The 18,583-nt window shown below is 47.7% G+C and overlaps 1 protein-coding gene across 4 annotated transcripts in view; it reads left to right on the top strand.

Annotated features, from left to right (window-relative positions):
- PLCL2 (phospholipase C like 2) overlaps positions 1-18,583 on the top strand; it is a 256,524-nt gene that overhangs the window by 226,247 nt on the left and 11,694 nt on the right. For all 4 annotated transcript variants that reach the window (XM_074371915.1, XM_074371904.1, XM_074371911.1 and 1 more), the window contains one exon: positions 17,499-17,608. In XM_074371915.1, coding sequence (XP_074228016.1) covers positions 17,499-17,608 — 110 coding nt within the window. The remainder of the gene's footprint in view (positions 1-17,498; positions 17,609-18,583) is intronic.

The raw sequence follows: 18,583 nt of genomic DNA, 5'->3' as shown, positions 1-18,583 counted from the left end.
TCTTCTATACGGGACGCTCCGCATCCCTGCTTTTCTCGACTTTGGCTTTACCGAGAGTGATTTGAGATTTTGATGACTCGGGTCCTTTTGAGAAGCATCTATGATGGGCTGTGGATAACCTGGCTGTGCCCCCGGGAGCCTGAAGTTTTGGGGGCCCTGTAACCTGCGCTCTGGCGGCTTCCAGCTGTGCCTGTTCAGAGCTATTCCCAGGGTTAATAATCCCGTCTCCTTCCCTTGAGCGTTCACATCCTGCCACTTGTACGGCGTTCCCGCCTGTCTCTGCATGCTGCCCTTTTTGTTGTCTTTCGGATTTGCTGCTTCTCATCCGCCAGGCAGGTGCTTGGCCTCTCCCCTGTGATGGAGCCTGATAGATTTGTCTTAGACGCCCGCCCACCCGCCCGTGTGGGGAGAGCAGGCGGGATGCGGGCAGGCAGCCCGCCGTGACCGTGACTGTGACCGTTACCAGGATTTGATTGCTCAGAGACCATCATTGTTTTGCAAGCCCCTTGGATCTCGGTGTGTTCTCAGGAGCCGAGATTTCCAAATAGGTTAACCCCTGTCACCACCATCATGGGGTCTGCTCACCTTGTTTCTTACCCAGCACAGCACACATAAGATCATCTGGAAGATTCTTCCTGAAAGCACTTCACAGGTGTTCTGTTTAAAAATGTTCACACAAGGAAGCCGGGGCGCCTATAACATGTGTTTTCGTTCATGTCAAGATGCTTCTCAGCTCCAATTTACAGAAGTAAGAGGTTCTTCCCTGGGGTCCCAGAGACCGTGTTCCTGTGCCCTCTGTACCACGTCCCGCTGTGTGGCATTAGGTTGGTCACTTGACTCCTCTCTGCCTCATTTTCCGCCTCCTAAGTGGCATTGAAGTGTGATTCCCAGGTGGTCTCGTGGGCTCTAAGATGCAATGACCTTCAATCAGTTGCCTACCAGCAGTTTTGGAGTCTTTTGATGACAGTCACTCATAGTAGGAGGTCAAACAGTCACCCTAGACAATCCCTCGCAATCCTTGGCACGTGTGAATTGCAGCCTGTCAGCATGGGGGTCGAGGGGCAAAGTTACCTCCTGGCTTTGAAGGTGAAGAGTGAGACACATGAACCCTCAACTCCTTTGGAGCCCTCACCATCTTTCCTCCTCTTCTTAAAGAATCACCAGATGCTCCCCCAGGCACTGTAATTAACCAACAACGAGCGAAGGCAAGAAGTAGCAGGGGCGGCAGCAGCTGGCCAGCCTGCCCCCTCCCCCTCTCCTCTTCCCCCCAGAGGAGCCGTCATGCATGATGCAGGAGGGCGCAGGGAACAAGCACAAATGTGGCCGCTCGGCCAACTCAGGGGGAAGCTGGTGCACAAGTACCCAGTACCCAGGAGCCCGCCGCCTCACCACACCCCACACTGAGAGGACCCGCCGTCCTGCCCTGCTTTAAGGGCCCCCATAACTGGGTGGTCGGATCTCCCGGGGATGCCTGTTTAAAGTGCAGTCTCTTTACATCACGCCCACAATGTGGAATCTTTGGGGCTGGGGCTGGGAATTTGCATTTGAATGAGCAGGTCAGGTTTTGAGGACCTCTCTTTGGAGGGCGGAGCAGAGCAGGCCCCCTCCTGGGTTCATGCTCACCTCTGAGCCCCGTCCCCTGCCTCTCCAAGGACGGCTGCTCAGAGCAAATGTGCACTTGCCTGCACACTGACTGGCGGCCGCGCCGTCTTCCTTGGGGGCTGTTCCTTCCTCCCCGCATGGCTTTCACTGGGGAGGCTTCCCAGTGCCGGGCGTGGCGTGAAGGGTAGGTAGAGGGGATGTTTTACCTGTCCTGTGAGCAGGTCCCAAAGCTGTGCTTTCTTGTGCCTTGTCTCTTCCTCCCCCTTCCTCTGTAAACCCAGAGGGTCTCTGAAAGCATCACATTTCACTTAAATAGCAACCCTCAGCCTCTCCACAGACTTTCTGCTTGGGGAAGGGTCAGGCGTCCTTCAGCTCTGGCATTCCCATAGAAATCTTTTTTGTTATTAATCTGTTATACTTGTTTATTACAGCCCAGGAGAACCACAGTTCAAGTAAAGTTGACATTAAAGTAAATCATCTTCCTCAGGCAAATCTGTATATAAAACCTGAGAGATATCCTTGGATCTAAAGTTAAGTAAACAGCCTGGATGATCTTAAGGCTTTTCCGCCTTTCAAATTCCACGGTCTACAAATCATAATATGATATAAATAAGGAGCTGTAGTCGGGAAAGTGAACACACGCGTTCTCAGAGTGTGTTAACAATATTTAGAGGTGAGCCTGTTTCTAAGAATAAGGAATGGAAAGCAACTTTCCTGGACCTGTTATTCTTTCCTGAGAGGCCAGTCAGTGCCAAGTCATAAACACATCATTACACATGTTAACGCAGTCGTGCTCGGTGACCGGTCGGTGCACTGAGTACTTATTAGAAATGCACAAAACGATGGACGGTCTCTAAATCATTGAAAGTCATAAAACGCAGCCAAGCCAGGGGTGCAGATAACAGGTGTAAGTGGAGTTTGAGGGACGGAGCAACCAGAGGGTTTCGTTGGCAGGGAAGGGGGTGGGGCTGGAACCGGGGGCTTGAGGGCTGGAACCTGGTGAGCAGGTGCAGGGACGGGCTTCTCCGGTGGCCGCAGGGTCGGAGGCTGCGTCATCAAGTGCACATGAAGTGTCCGCTTCAGGAAGCGGCAGAAATTAGGGTTGGACGTGTAGATTGGATTAAGTGATGGGAGCCTTTTCGTTCAAGGGTAAAGTGTTGGGGGTTGATTTCTTAGACCAGCATTGCCCAAAGCCTGGTCTGAGGAGCACTGGTCATGCCCCTTGAGCAAAGGGTTTCCTCACCACATCTTTGCAACACAACCTGGTCCCGTCTGGAGAGGCTCATACATCACGTGCTAAACGTCCCCCCGCTTAACTCAGCAATTCCCAAACCCAACATATTTGGTTATAGAGCCCTTGTTCCAAGTTCTGTCAGTGTCTTGAACACTTTTTGGAAACTGCTGTGGGCGGTGGGGTCACGAAATAGTTTGGGACAGGCTCGGGGACTCCCTGACTGCCCACCCCTCCCCGCTGCCCTCCGTGCTCCAGGACTACTTGCCAGGCCCTGGAGTATGGGTGCCTGAGCTGTTGGGATAGAGGTGACGGTGAAGGTCTGGCTCAGGTCTGGTGGGCACGAGATCACAGTTGGTGGTGGTCTTGGTCCAGTTGGGCTCCTGGGACAACGTATCACAGACCGGGTGGCTTACAAACAACAGAGACTTACCCCTCACCGCTCTAGAGGCCGAGAAGTCCAAGGGCAGGTGCAGATTTGATGTGGCTGTGAGGTCGTAGCTGCCATCTCCTCGCTGTGTCCTCACATGGCAGGGTGGGGGGCAGGGGGCTCTCTGGGGTCTCTTCTGTGAGAGCACTAACCCCATTCATATGGGCCCTATACTCAGAATCTCAGCCCCCACCAGAGGCCCCACCCCAGCACCGTCACCTCAGGCAGCAGGACTGCAGCGTGTGAACTGTCGTTAGGATTACAACGTGTGACCCAGCAGGTGGCCAAGTGGAAGGAAGTGAAGCTTGGGATGGAGTCGGGTCTACAGATAGAATTGGTGTCGTCCAGATGGATGTGTTGAATGGCTGTGATCTTTAATGAAGAAACGTTTGGGAGGAAATACAGAAAATCCTGTGATGTGAGTATAAGTCTGTAATTCAGAACCCGGTGTTTGACTCAACCTTAAAGCTTCAAATCTTCCCGGCACATCTGAGCCCTGCCCTGCTCTATGTTATCTTTTTTCTATAGCAACCCTTCCCTTCTAGGCTACCAGGTAATTTGCTTATGTTCATTGCTTATTGTGTGTCTTCTTCCAACTGGAATGTAAACTCTCGAGGACCAGGAGCTTTGTTCATCCAAAATGTGTCCCAGCGCCAGGAACAGTGCCTGGCACAGAGCTGACGCTCCGGAAACAGTTGTTGAATTGAATTGAGTGTAGAGGCGCTTATCAGTCTGACAGAGGCTGGGGGCTTCTCTTCCCTGCTGTGGGGGCTCCAGGGTGAGAGAGAGCAGGAGAAGCACAGGAGGAAATCCTGCCCCACAGGGTCCTTGGTCCCCCGGATAGAGGGCGTGGCTGTGCAGCCCTGACAGCACATCCCAGGACTGACTCATCGCAGGTCCGCATGGAACCAGGGTTCAGAAGTGCAGCGGAGTCAGGGAGGTGGTTGGTCTGGAGCCGGGCAGGTGGGGATGGGAATCCCAGGCCGGGGGAGGAGCGCACGCAGAGCAGCCGGGCCCAGGCCAGCAGCCGCCGTGACACCGGCCGGAACCACAGAGGAGGCTGGGGAGACAGGAGGGAAAACAACACAAACCCAGAGCTTGAACAGAACGTTCAAACAGACAGACAAAACACCCCGACATGCGGGAACAGAATTCTGTGTGGCAAAGGGGATCAGAAGCCAAGTTGCAGCAAAAACCAGCAACCGAGAAAAAATGTTAGCAAGTATGTATCAGAAAGGGCTCACATCCCTCCTGCAGGAGGAGCTCCGAACATCATTCAGGACGAGGCCAGCCACCCCCGGTGTTTGTGTGTTTTGCAAAGAATAGGAGCCCATCCACAGTAAGGGGGATTCAGGAGACTCTCAGATAAAAGGAAGAGACGTTCGGCCTCATCCATGAACCATGCAGACCTGCTCCAGGCGAAGGGGCAGTTCTGAGCACGGAGTCTAATCCCTGGCGTCTCAAAGCTGACGTCGAGTGGTGGGAGCCAGAAAGTAAGCGAAAAAGCAAGTACATACAACACTAATGGTGTCTGACAGTGCTGAGTGTTCTGGAGACTGTGGGGCAGAGAGTGGGGGACAGGGAGTGCGCGGGGGGGCTGTCCAGCGTGGCCGCGGTGCCAGGGCGGGGGGCGGCGAGGGGGGCGTGCTGGGGGGGGCGGGGGGGGGCAGGCAGTTCGCGTGGGGCGGGCTGCTGTGTGCTGTGAGGATGCTACCTCTGTCCTGAGAGACGGGAGCACTACTGAGGGTCTGAGCGGAGGAGGCTGTGTCACCCAGCCAGGGACGGGGGTGGTGGCAAAAGCCGATGCCGGGAGACCTTCAGTAGGCTTTTGCAATAATCCAGCCCCAGTCGGAGACGGTGGCTTCATCCCCGGCGGATGGCGTGTGGCAAGGCGGAAGGTCAGGCTAACAGGATTTATTCATGGATTGGACTTGGGGTGGGAGGAAAGAAAGAGGGCAGGACGGTAAGATTCTGTATACTGAGAGGAGGAGGACTGCTGGGGAGAGGGCTCAAGAGGGCAGAGCCGAGGTTTGGATTCGGATGTGTTAAGGTTGATGTGCCTAGTTGACTTCCCAGTCAGAAGTTCGAGGAGAGATCTGGGCTGGAGGAATTTGGAAGCCGTGAGCACCAAGCTGGTCTCTCAAGCTGGGAGACCGAGACCATCTGGGAAGTGACTTTGGACAGAGAAGATGGAGCCCTGGTTCCCCCAACGTTTAGATGTTGGGGAGATGGAGGCACAGGAGGTTCAGGGGCAGCCAGCAGGTCGGAGAACACGGGGACCTTCCGGAGGTCCCCTGAATGAGGTGTTTCCAGGAGATGCCTTCTTCATGCATCAGATCCAGATGTTTGTATCGAGGACCCCAAAGTTCTATCCCACACAGGTCGTGACAGGTTGGTGAGAGTACAGGGGAAACTGGTAACTGTCCCATTGTTAGGCCCACACCCAGGGCAGGTCACATGGCAGCAAATTTCAGAACTGCAAGTTATATACTTTGAACCAACACTTCCATTTTTTTTTCAGTTTATTCTACACATACGAACACATATTTGGGGAAGTACATATGTGCAGAGTTTTCTTTTTAACTCAAAGAACCACCTAAATGTTCAGTAGGAGGGTCCTTGTTAAATACTTTATGATTGATGCATATGATGGAATATTATGTTGCCACTTAAAAAATAAAGAAATATATATATATGTATATATTCACCTGTGCACACACACACACACAGCCTACATAAGGTAAATAAGCATGTATATACACACACACATAGTTTTAAAAGGCAAGGCAAACAGCGTGTGCTGTTTGCTAATATTTGTTTTAAAAGGCGAGGTGGGAGAATAGAGCCCTGTGTGCAGGAAGGGTACCCAACAGGGAAGAGCGGCTCTGGTCCGCAGGGAGGGAGGCGAGGAGGCTGGGAGACGGGGAGGCGAAGGTCGTTCTCCGTACACCAGTGTGCACTTTCTAAGTCATTGAGCCGTGTTGCTATGTTATATGTTCAAAATTTAAAATAAGCAGAGGTGTAAGTATAAAGGGAGAGGTGCACAGGGTGAGGTCACCAGGGCCACGTGTGTCCGGCGATCCAGACAGTCTGGCAGAGGGGACAGAACTGACTTAGGGGTGGCCGTCCAGACACAAGTGTCCTTGGCGTGAGAGGCTGATCTTGGAGGGTCCTTGGGGTGAAGATGGCCCTTTGATTTCTCAGCGAGATGAAATGCGGAGGGTCTGCTGTTCATTCCTTGTGTGACCCCGCCCCAAGCGAGTCACGTGGCCCTGTGTTTCGAATGGTGGCCTGGTAACTAGATCCCACAAAAGGACTCGGAATGATGCAACCACCTCACCTACGTTTCCTCAGGGGGAGGTGCTGGTGGGGAGGGACATCGCCTTCACGTAGTCCCTTGACGGTGCGTGCCGCTGGGGACCAGCCTCTCTGGGACCCTGTCATCCATCTGGGTTTCATGGATATATTTAAGGGACCTGGTTTATCGATTCCATCTCATGGGAAATAGGACTTAACAGTTAAAAATCCATCTTAAAATAATTCAGCTCTGTTAATGCCAAGATTATTTGGGAAGAAGGCCAAAAAAAAAAAAACAAAAAAAAAACCCCCACAGAAACAAAGGAGACCACCCACTGGAGCTGTGTGAAAAGTAAGGGGGCATTTCTGTGTCTCCATGGAGACGAGGGTGCCCACGCCCACATGTGGGAGGCCCACCCAAACCTCAGACCCCTGGGGTTCTGGGGGACAGAGCATTATCGCTTACAAAGCCTTACATTTAAACAAGTACTGTATGTAGTTATTTGGAAAAAAAGATCAGATTCCCATATTTTGTTCTCAGCATACTTGGTGGTTGAGCTGTGAGGGATTTTAATAGTTGATAAGTTGGCCTCTTGAACGAGGTCCCAGATAGACTTGTCTATATATATGTACACGGAATTCCATCTTCCAGGAAGTATCTCACAGTCCCTAATTTGGGAAATTTGAAATAAATTAAAATTATAAATATATCTTCCTTTGGACACCCTTTGAAATATTTGCCCCTTTGATTTGGGGTTTTTATCTGCAGCACACACGCAAATATTTCTGCCCTCGATACGTTTGTGACGCAGGAGCTTTATAGGAGAGCACAGCGAGTTCTCAGTTGAAAAACTAGTCTTTACGTTTGTAAGTTGAAGATCAGTGTGTATCTCTGATGAGTATTTTTTAAAATTATATTTGCTTCTAAAAATGGTTAGCCACGTGCTGCGTGGTGTATTTTAGATTCAGATCATTGAGACTGGTGTAGAAAACCCCATCCAGAATGTTGGAAAGGGCACCTGGTTTCTGGTTAGCATGAATTAGTGGCATTTGTTTCAACGAGAGAGGAAAGGCTCCCGTGAACCACCCTCCCCTTCAGAGCGAAGCCTCTTTTCGTATCTTAGTAGTGTATGTATCATAAAGTTTAAAATTTTTGTTTTATTTTTATGGCTCTTCGGTTTGCGTCTAAGTTTATCTGTGACGAGCGGCAGCAAGCTTGATGAGAGTGGAGATTTCACTGCCTTCCACTCTGTGCAGCTGTAATCACGTTCTCAGCTAGCGCAATTACATACCAGCTTGGAAAATTTACACTTCTTTATTAAGGTTTCAAAAACATAATCATCTATCAGCATTACCTTTCTTTTTTTTTTTTTTTTTGTCCTGAAGCTTTAAGCCCTTCAATTTTTAAAATATTAAGTTGTACACTGTAAAATGATTATAAGCCAATAAAAAGTGTTATATTGTTAAAAAATGATGCTGAAAATAAAATCCGCTTCGTACATAAAAAAATATATGTATTTAAGTTGTAAACTGTTCGGAAACAATAATTGGGAAATTATGTGAAACCACCTCCCTTTATAAAAAAAAAACCCTGAGCTGTTTGAATTTTTGAGAGATGATATGGAAAGAAGCAGTACATTTCCAAAATATAGTTCTTTACATAAAAATCAAATAATATACTTTTGCTGGGTTATACCGATTTTTACAATTTAACATTATGGCTGTAAGGGTCCACCGTGGACCCCTGGCTGGGCCTTGTTTTTTGTTCTCGTGGCCTATGTCTTCCATTCTCCTTGGAGCAGAACTGAACTAGACCCTCGTGGAAATCAAGTCTGGACAGCATTTGTCCTTTCTCCGCTGTTTGATTACCTGCTGTTTATTTCCTCGGTTCTCAAGTTCATGACCACAAAGGGATTTGAGCAGCTCTCCTTCTCGGATCACATTCCAGAAGAAAAAGAACCCAGAGCTTTCTTCTAGGAACACACACTTGGGGTCACGGAGTCGGACAGCCTAACCATAGGGTGTTTGGCACAGAGCAGCCAAGACTCAAAAGACAGTACTTTTGGCAAAAAGGCAGTCACAGCGGGCCCCGCCAGGACTGGGCGTGAGCCGTGGTCATTCTCGGCTCTCTGGATGTTTCCTCCAAGTTTTAGTCCACGTTCAAGCTCTTCATTGGATTTGTGTAATATGCTCATGCCTGCAGACTTCAGTGCTTTTGCCCGCAGTGTATATTTTGGCTGTTAAATGATGTAGCAGATTGAAATCGTGTAACATGTCATGCTTTCCGAAAGCCTGCTTAACCCAGTTGGAATTGGCTTTCAAATGAAGTTTACTAAAACTTAACAAAGCTTTCCATTTCTTTGGCCAGGATGAACTGTTACCTCTTATCTCACTTGGGTGGCAGCATCCGTGTAGAATCAAGGAATCCTGCTTGCTTTCCCTGCCTCATTAAGAGTTGCCTCCAAATGTGACATTTTGCCTTTAAAGAAAACAGGGCGAGGCCGCACTTCACCTGAGGCTCTCCTGATGCCCTTTAGCTGCAGTCAGACTGGTAGGTGGGACGCTGACTAATAGCAAAGTACAGCTCTTTCTTAAACAGCTAACTTCAAGCCAGTGTGAACTACTGCCCGGGTCTAAAATACACACGTTTACGATGAAACTGGGTTGGAGTAGTCTTGGGAAGTTACTGGAAACATACAGGAAATAGAACTTGTTCCTAAAAGAACAAACAGCCCCATTTCTAATTCCCTCATCCTCACTGGGCTGGTTTCTGTTTGGGAACCTGAAAGCTGTGTTTCCAGTGGGAATTGCTGTTCCTGAGTCCAGAGCGCGCCTTGCTCTGCTCTCCTGCCCCGGGGGTCTCCCCGGGGGCCCACCAGGCCATGCTCCTTAAGAATAGATGTCTTTCAGCTCAGATCTGTAATTTAGAAACTTCTAAACATTGATTTTTGCAGATAGTCATCACAAGAGACATTTTTAATAAAATACTAAATATTTGCAGAAGGATGGAGGCTTTTCTTACGTATAGGGCATCAGTGAGACGTGCTTGATGGGAAGCCCCCGTTCCAGCCCCTGACACCCCAGAGGAAGGAGCAGGGGCTGCACAGAAAGCTGGCGCGGTCTGTGTGTCCCCCGTGCCGACAGGCCCTGCGTGGAGCAGCCCTCAGTGCTGGCCCCTGACGGACGGGGGCACAGCGGCTGGTCTTTTCCAGCACAGGAGAAGCTGGTTCAGGGTGTCTTCCCGCACCTTCTTATCCTTTTAAGACCGTAAAGGCCCCACTTAACAGCCTTCTTAAAAGCCTGCCTGCAAGGGCTGCTGTACCTGTGTCAACGGACAGTCCCCTTCCCAGAGGGCAGGGACTGTCACCCTAAACTATCAGCAGTTGAGGCAGGGGATAAAGGACACAGTGATGACTAGTCAACGAGGGACCTGCACAAACGTCAGATGTTTGCTTTGTGTAAACACAGGGTGGGGACTGCAGGTCAGTGGAGTTCACAGTAGTTGGGAGGAAGGCAGGGGTGGCACTAACCCCGCAAGCTGACCTGAGGGGCCCGTCTTGTCTCTGATGGAGAGGCCGCGGAGCCCTGTCGGCAAGGACAGGCGCTGACTCAGCTCCTTTCTTTAGTCAGGGTTCAGTACTCTTGCGACTCCACTGAGGACCTCAGGCAGGAAATGCTAACTAAGAACGCCCTTTCTTCCCTGTTACGTAACCTTGCAACATAATTGCTTCCAGCTTTGTAACAGGTACAGGGGCTTCAGCCCTGCCAGGGCATTTCTTCTCGTTTCCTATCCAGGCACGAAGGTGGAAACAGAAGGGATGTCCTCAGAGTTTTCAGAAATTCAAACTTTTCTGATTGATCATTTTTTAGTTCATTTTTAAATAATTAAAAAATAATCATTAAATTTAATTTAGATAATAATTTAATAATTTAAATTTTAAAATACTTTAAGAAATACTTTGTAAATTACCTGTTTGGGGTAATTTATTCTGTAAAATTTTACATTATTATATATAGTCCTTACATGCCTACTAAATCTCCCTTACACAGTGTGTTTCCTTGTACCAAAGTCCTGATTCGATACTGCACCCACAGTATTTCCTCACTGATTTAAAAGAGCAGGAATTGCACATCCTCATATCATCATTTTAAGCTGCTGATCTGTGTGCTCTCCTAATGCGTCTGAACTCAGCCGCTGTGTTCCAGAGCAAAGTTATAAAGACTTCTTCGTGAACGGGCTGTCCGTGAGCTGCTGATACAAACCCTAGTTCCCTAGCTCACTCCCATCCTTCTAGACGGCTGTAGCTCTTAACAGTATCTAGCACGTTTCAGTAACACAGCAGACAGTCAAATCACCTGTACGCGGGGTGTGAGCAATCAATGTTATTGGCTGACCAATTTGCCTGACTACTTCAAGCATCAAAAAATTACTTTCGTTATCCAAAACGATGAGACCTGTTTGTATCTCTGTATGATGAATATTGACTACTAACTGCAGAAATAGAGAACTATTGTGAGAAACCCACTTTTACCTCTTCATATGTTCCTGATTGTTTCGTGTTGGGAGTCCTTTTAAAAAAAAAAATGTGAAACTAGAAAACATTAGGAAAAGCCCTTGTTCAAGGTAAACTAACTTGGAAACAAGTATTTGTATGTGAGCTTCAGTCACTGAAAAAAAAAGTGGGATCTTGACTGTCTTGCCCGTGTCTGTCTGTCTGTCTGTCTGTCTCCCCCCTCCTTCCCTCTTTCTCTTTTCCTTCCTTCCTTCCTTCGATTAGAATGGAGTTGACAGTGTCACAATTCTGAGACTTCGGGAGATGCCCCTGGACTCATGGCCCTCTGACATCTGCTGGAGCCACTCCCGTCTTGAGCATGACTTTCCGTCCCTCAGTCCCATCTCCCTGTCTCCCTAGTCTGGTTTTCCTCAGAGTGATCCTAGCCCTCTTGCGTGGGAAGCTTCTGGGTGCTTGCTAAACCTTCTGACTCAGAGTCCCCTGTGTTGGGGGTGGTGGAGGGAAAGGCAGAAGACCTGCATTTTCAACCCGCACCTCCACTATTCTGTTGTCCACTCTGCTTTGAGATCCACGCTCCAGGCTCCATGTGACTTTTCTGCGAAGCCTGTTCCCGGATCCTCTAAAACTCCCCCGAAGCCACATTACCCATTCCCCAACATCACTCTTACGGTTGAGGCCCTGTGCTCTTAAAATTCGCAGATTGCCGTGACAGCCTCCTAACTGACCTCCCTGCCTCCGTTACTTTTTTTAAAATTTATTTTTATTGAAATATAGTTGATGTACAGTGTCGTGTTAGTTTCAGATGTTTTGACTGATTGCAGCCAGGGATTCACCCCAGCTCCTGGTCCACCCCAAGCTCATCCTCCCACGGGTCAACGCCCCTCCTCACCCCCACCATGGGGACTCCAAACCTCTTCACTGTCCTCTGGCTCCGAACCCCACCACCTCACACTAATGAAAGAGCGAGGAATTTAAAGACAAAAGCAACTTAGCTTCTTTGTCGGGGGCAGGGGAAGGTGGCAGCTTAGTCTGAAAGTTTCTCCTCACCTGATTTTCACCAGTGACTTTAAAATTTCTCTGCTCTTTGGGCAGAATGGTTTGACCTACAGGAGGAAAAGAGATGCTGCTTTTACATTTCTTAGTAAGATAAGGACTTTTTCCCTGGGCTCATGTGTCTTTGCTGAAAGGCGTTTGGGAACTAGAGAGAAAGTTAGCTAGCCTGTAGCCCAGACAGGTTCTCTGTAGTCACTGCAGATGCGAAGCCTCTCTGTGACACGTTAGAGCAGATTTCCTGGTAGTTAGTTCAGTACCAAGGGAACAGTGCCATTCGCATCTTAGATATATCATCACACTTGCTCATTACACGTGGACTGAGCCAGGGCCGTGGCACAACCTCGTTCTCCCCCCGCTGCGCTCCCTTAGGACTGGGTCAGTGCCCATCCGACAGCTCCTGCAACGGGTACCTCACAGCGTGACTGCTGGATCCACACAACCATCTCAAGAGCTCGTGTTAGGGGCCGAGACTCTTATATAGAAAAGATGCATGAAGGGGAGGGTGTAGCTCAGTGGTTAAGAGCACATGCTTAGCATGCCTGAGGTCCTGGGTTCCATCCCCAGCGCCTCCATAAAATTAACTAAATAAATAAACCCAATTACCCACCCCTGCAAAAAAACAAACAAAAAAAAACCTCTACAAACAAAATAAATAAACTATTAAAAAAAATAATGCATGATAGTTGGAAAACCCTGGGCCATTGAGCTCAGACAAACCGATAGTCCAGCCCTTTTCCTTCTCATTTCCCTGGGAAATCCTCTAGCCTCTCCCCAGGTTGTCAAGTCCCTGGCGAGTTCCCGTTTGTCTCCCCTGAATGTGTTCCCCAAAGTGTTTGGCCTGGGCTTTGTGCTCATGGGGGAGCAGTGAGAGGTACAAGCTTGACAACAGGTCAAGGTGAGAATCCTTTTATTTGCTGAAAAAATAAAATCAACAAACTGCATATCAGTGGGTTGGCAGAACATTTGCAAAGATTAGTCTAGAAGTTAATAATATAAAAATCTTTGTAAAGAAACAGATGTGTTACGTAGCAAACCAAGCAATGATGTAACGAGGGGTCTAACAGTCTTGTTCACTTTTTAAAATCTGGGGTTTTATGTTTTTAATGTAACTTTCATTTTCAACTTATCACCTTTTTGTGCCCTTTTTTTTTTTTAAGGTAGTCAGTTTACAATGTGTCAATTTCTGGTGCACAGCATAATGTTTCAGTAATACATATCCATACATATGTTCCTTTTTATATTCTTTTTCATTATAGGTTACTACAAGATAATGAATATAGCTCCCTGTGCTGTACAGTAGGACCTTTTTTTTAAAATCTATTTTATATACAGTAGTTAGTATCTACAAATCTCAAATTCCCAATTTATCCCTTCCCACCCCATTTCCCCTGTGGTAACCGTAAGTTTGTTTTCTATGTCTGTGAGTATGTTTCTGTTTTGTAAGTAAGTTCATTTGTGTCTTTTTTTTTTTAGATTCCACATATAAGTGATATTATGTTATTTTTCTTTCTCTTTCGGGCTTATTTCACTTAATATAACATTCTCCAGGTCCATCCCTATTGCTGCAAATGGCATTATTTCATTCATTTTTTGTGGCTGAGTAGTATTCTGTTGTATAAATACACCACATCTTCTTTATCCAGCCATCTGTCAATGGACATTTAGGCTGTTTCCATGTCTCAGCTACTGTAAATAGTGCTGCTGTGAACATTGGGGTGCATGTGTCTTTTCAAATTAGAGTTTTCTCCAGGATATATGCCCAGGAGTGGGATTGCTGGATCATAGGGTAAGTCTATTTTTAGTTTTTTAAGGAATCTCTATACTGTTTTCCATAGTGGCTGCACCAAACTACATTCCCACCAACAGTGCAGGAGAGTTTGTGCCCATTTTTAAAGAACTTCATTAATAACACATTTTTCACTTCCCTGTGGACTTTTATTGAATTACAGATACTTTAAGAGGGGGAAGAGAAGGGGGTTTGCCCCTTTTTAGCAGACATGTAAAACATGAGCTCTTTAGACAGCCATACCTGTTTCTTTCAATGTTTCCCCGTTTCATCCTCATCAATAGCATTTTTTATTATCTTGACTGTGTTTCGTCCTTGGGTTCTCAGTCCTTTTCGGGGCAGCTTATTTTGTTGCTGCCTCTGGCCCCGTGTCCTTCTGAACTTTCTAAAAGCTGCTTTCTTAAAATCTGGGGTTGCTGCTTCTCCAAGCTCCTTCCGCAGTCCCATGCTTTGTTACCTGAAATTCTTTCTTGTCGGCTGGAGTGAAGCACGACGTGGCGGGCCTGGTCCTTGCCTCGCTGCCTTTGTGGTGATCGGATGCTCAGCAGGGCAGGACGAACCATCTGCCTCCAGAGCAGCGGGGCTTCCACGCAGACATTTGGGCAGTTGAAAAATCCCCCAGTTTTGTGATATTCCACCTCCGTGCCAGTTTTGAAATCTGCAACAAGAAAGCATCTTAAATAGCCCGCCTCTGGTCAGGCAGTTGTCCTGTGTAGTCCCGTGTGAGTGTCGCTTCTGTTTCCCTTCCCAGATGCTTTTCCTGTGCACCTTGGTCACCATACAGGTGTGGACCTCGTTACAGAGAGTCACCCCTCCTCCGCCTCTCCTGTGTCTCTCCTCTTTCCCCTGTTCCAGTCCTGAATTCCATCTGCCAAAACTCTTATAAGACTAGTGCTTCTTGACTATCAGAAATAGAAACGTTATGAATATTAATAACTCATGTCCTGAAATCCAGATCATGCTGAAAAGCCAGCCCATCAGGCTTCACCTGGTCATGTTCTAGGAAGTGGGTCTGAATCAGCAAGGTACACGCCAGGGAGTCTCTCAGACCTGACCAGGGGACAAAGTGTGTGTGTGTGTGTGTACTGTGTGTGTGTGCACACATATGTGTGTCTGTGTGTTTTACTCTAACAGAAATCCTGGGTTTTAGAACATCATCACTACCAACTCATGGTTATTATTTTTCTTTTTTCTTTTTTTGGTGTATTAAGCCAAGCACATCTAGTAAAAATCTGAACTAGATGTGGGGGTGTGGCCCCCTGGGAGAGCCAGGTCACCAGCAGCATCGGGGAGGGTGTTTAGTGAACCAAGCTGGGGTGTTGGCAAAAGAGCTTTTGGAAGAGGAGGGTGGTCAATGTGGTGGTTCCCTAGACAACATAATGAATTTTACTGGGTTGTTTTTTTTTTTGAAACCAGTGAGGTTCTTAAGCCTTATTAGCATGACAGGAATTAGGACCATAGTTTCTTTCAGGAGGGAAAAAAAATTGGAAGACACACTAAACCAGCAGGTTACTGTATTTATCGTGTGTGTGGCAGTCCCTGCTCTCCGTTGAAAGACACTCAGGAATAAAGATGCTGTCAGTCACTGTGTGAGGAGCTGCTTCGGAAAGGTTGCATAGAAGGAGAGTCAGAAATCCAGATGCCCAGCTGAACAGTAGACGTATGAAAGTACACAGGAAATGTGAGAATTATAGCTGCTCCACGTTGTTTGTAATGGCCAAGGATTTGAAGCCATGTCCACTGGTCCATCAGGGGACTGGTTAGCAAGCGCCAGCCCACCCACACGCTGGGGTCTGTGCAGCTGTTAGACAGACAGAGGGTGAGGACGAGGTCCATACACTGGACGGCGTGACGACCACATGTGTGACACGAGGCAGGTCTGCAGTGTGCTGCTTCTGTGCGAGAAATGGAGGACTGTGAACACAGAGACACATCTACTTGGATTTTCAAGGAGAAACCAGGCCATAAGAGAAATTAAGAACTAATAAAAATGTATAAGGGGAGGGAGGGATGAGGGCAGAGGAGACCAGGAAGAAAGTCAGACTTACCTGAACACACCCTGATATGTAGTTTGACTTTGGATTCATAAGACAAAGTACATCCAAAAAAGAAAAAAAAAAAAAAAAAGAAGGAAACACATGAACCGAATTGTACTTTGTTAGTGACAGAACTATGTAAAAAAAAAATTATTCTGACTGTAGAACACAATATTTTTACTGTACATTCTCAGTGAGATATACACTAAGGACAAAAAAAAAAAAACGAGTTGCAGAGTTTAAGTGTATTTAGCAGTTTTACTATTAGTTATGTGGATGTGGTTAAGAATGATTTTCTGTCTGAGAAAAGAAATAAGCGTAATTTTTAAAAATTATGTAAAAATCTTGTATACTTAAATTTGAAGTATTACCAAGATCTTATTCTTCCCTTAAAAAAAAAATATATCTATGTACCCAAGATCTGTTCAATAAAAAGACCTAAAAATCCATGAAAACTCAGTAACAATGAGCACCCCCAGCCCCCAGATTGTGGCCTTTAAACACCATCCCCACTTTAAACATCCAGAGGCCCTTGGGGAAATGCCCCGTCCCAGATCTGGGATGAGAAGTGTGCTGGCGAGTCTAGAATGTCATGTGTCAGGAAGCAAGGGACGTATCAGAGGCCAACCGGTGATTTCAAAAGGACATAGGAACCAGTCTGAAGGGCTCCCATTGGCCAGAGATGGAATAATTAACTGCAGATGAATATGTAAAAAACCCATGAGTTGTAGTGTCAAACAGGTAAAGGTCTGTCACCCCACTCTGCGCTGAGACTACTTCGAATGACAGTGGGGAGCGTTCGCTGATGACGTCAGTTCTGGTGAAGAGTCACAGATGCAGAGTTAGGCTCTTGGGCTTTTCCCCTCCCCTCCCCCCTACAGTAGGCTTAGGGATCTGCCCTCAGACCGACTCTTGCGGGGACAGGAAACACATCACTTTGCACTCTTTTCATCCCCAGTGGCCAACACCACGTCCTCAGCAGAGCTGCAATGCACCTCTGAGGTTCCCGAGACCTGGGTTCTGGTCCAGCTCTTCCTCCTGCTCCGTCCACAGCCTCAATCTCTGAAACTTGCTGAGCCTCAGTTGCCTCATCTCTAAAATAAAACAGAACAATCACACGTGCCCTGACTGCCCTTCAGAAGCACGAGGATCGGTCGCCCCCTCTAAGATCCTCCCGCCTTGCTGATGCCGTGAATTGTCCGTGTTTCCCCCATTGCTACATTCCTTTTCATTTTTTAATTTTTTAAAAATTCTACCATGTGTTTGTTTATTTTTAACATTTTTTAGGGGGGGATGTGATTATCTTTTTAAAATTCATTTATTATTTTTAATGGAGGTGCTGGGGATTGAACCCAGGACCTTGTGCGCTAAGCACGCGCTCTACCTCTGAGCCACACACCCGCCCCACTGCTACGGTCTTCAGTAGGCACTTCATGGGTTCCCAGTGGGGAGGGGAATCGTTTTCACTACGCCGAGGAGAATGAATATCGCCGGTCATTCCCACAGATCAGACGGGCAGTAACAGCCTGCGTCTTCTCGTTCCTTTCAGCCATGGAATTCCACGAGCACCTGCACAGCATAGGCACCAAGGAGGGGCTGAAGGAGCGCAAGCTGCAGAAGGCCGTGGAGAGCTTTACCTGGAACATCACCATCCTAAAGGTACGGTGCGCGAACGCTGTTTGTTTCCAGCAGGTTTCGTCCTGTCAGCGGGACTGTTCCCTAGTGGCACGGTATCAGCCGCTCAAGGGCGTGGTCACCGAGGTCCAGGGAGAGGTCTGCTCTCTGCAGGGGTCGGGGGGGGGGGGTGCGTCTGTGGGCACGGTAGCTGGGCAGTGCGGCTCACGGCGGGGGGGGACCTGGGGACTCGAGCGGGTCCGCACGCTGTGGATTCTGCCGAGAAGGGAGAGGGCCTTGCATTTCCTCCTCAAAGCCCTGTCGGGTTCGTCAGTGCAGCTGCTTTGTGAAATCGAGAACGCTGACTACAGATGGATGCCTGGGAATTTGAACATGCTGGTCACTCAGATTTCATGCAGCACTTTAAAGTATAATCGCAGCCTAATGTCGATGTGATCCCAGGGGGAAAAAAGGAAAGAATTGAGGGGGGCATAATCCGGAGAAATGGATAAAGGAATTGCCATTTGAAAGGAATTTTCCTTCAAGGGGATAACCATCTACATCCGCTTGTTCGCTTCTTTCCTTCTTTTCCTTTCAGTCTGTTTGTCCTTCCCTCCCTTCCTTCTGTCTTTCTGTCTCAGCATGACCATTTTAAAAGAATTGAGTTTTATTACTTTCATTGTAAAAGTATTGTATTTTCGTTGTAGAAAATGTCAGAACAGCACAACCAGAGGTAAACGTGGCCCTACCGTCCAGCGGTCTTTTGCTCTGCAGTCTCCTGGCTTTTCTCTGTGTGGTTATATAACATGACATGATTTGTAAAACAACATTGTGTCTGTGCCTCGGAACTTTTGTGAGTTTTGTCTTAATGGTCTTTACTTTTCTTTGTCAGTGTTTGGGACCTTGAATAATAATAACACAGAAACATTATTTCACTCTAGACCTTGGACAGCTAAATGTAAAATGACTCTCTGGTCCACCCTCCAAACTTTCTGCTCGGTTGAATTCAAAACTGTGAGG

The sequence above is a fragment of the Camelus bactrianus genome, chromosome 1 (genome assembly GCF_048773025.1).
Source record: "Camelus bactrianus isolate YW-2024 breed Bactrian camel chromosome 1, ASM4877302v1, whole genome shotgun sequence".
Taxonomy (NCBI): Eukaryota; Metazoa; Chordata; class Mammalia; order Artiodactyla; family Camelidae; genus Camelus; species Camelus bactrianus.
The sequence above is the reverse complement of the archived record's forward strand: the minus strand, read 5'-3'. Positions and strand labels throughout refer to the sequence as shown.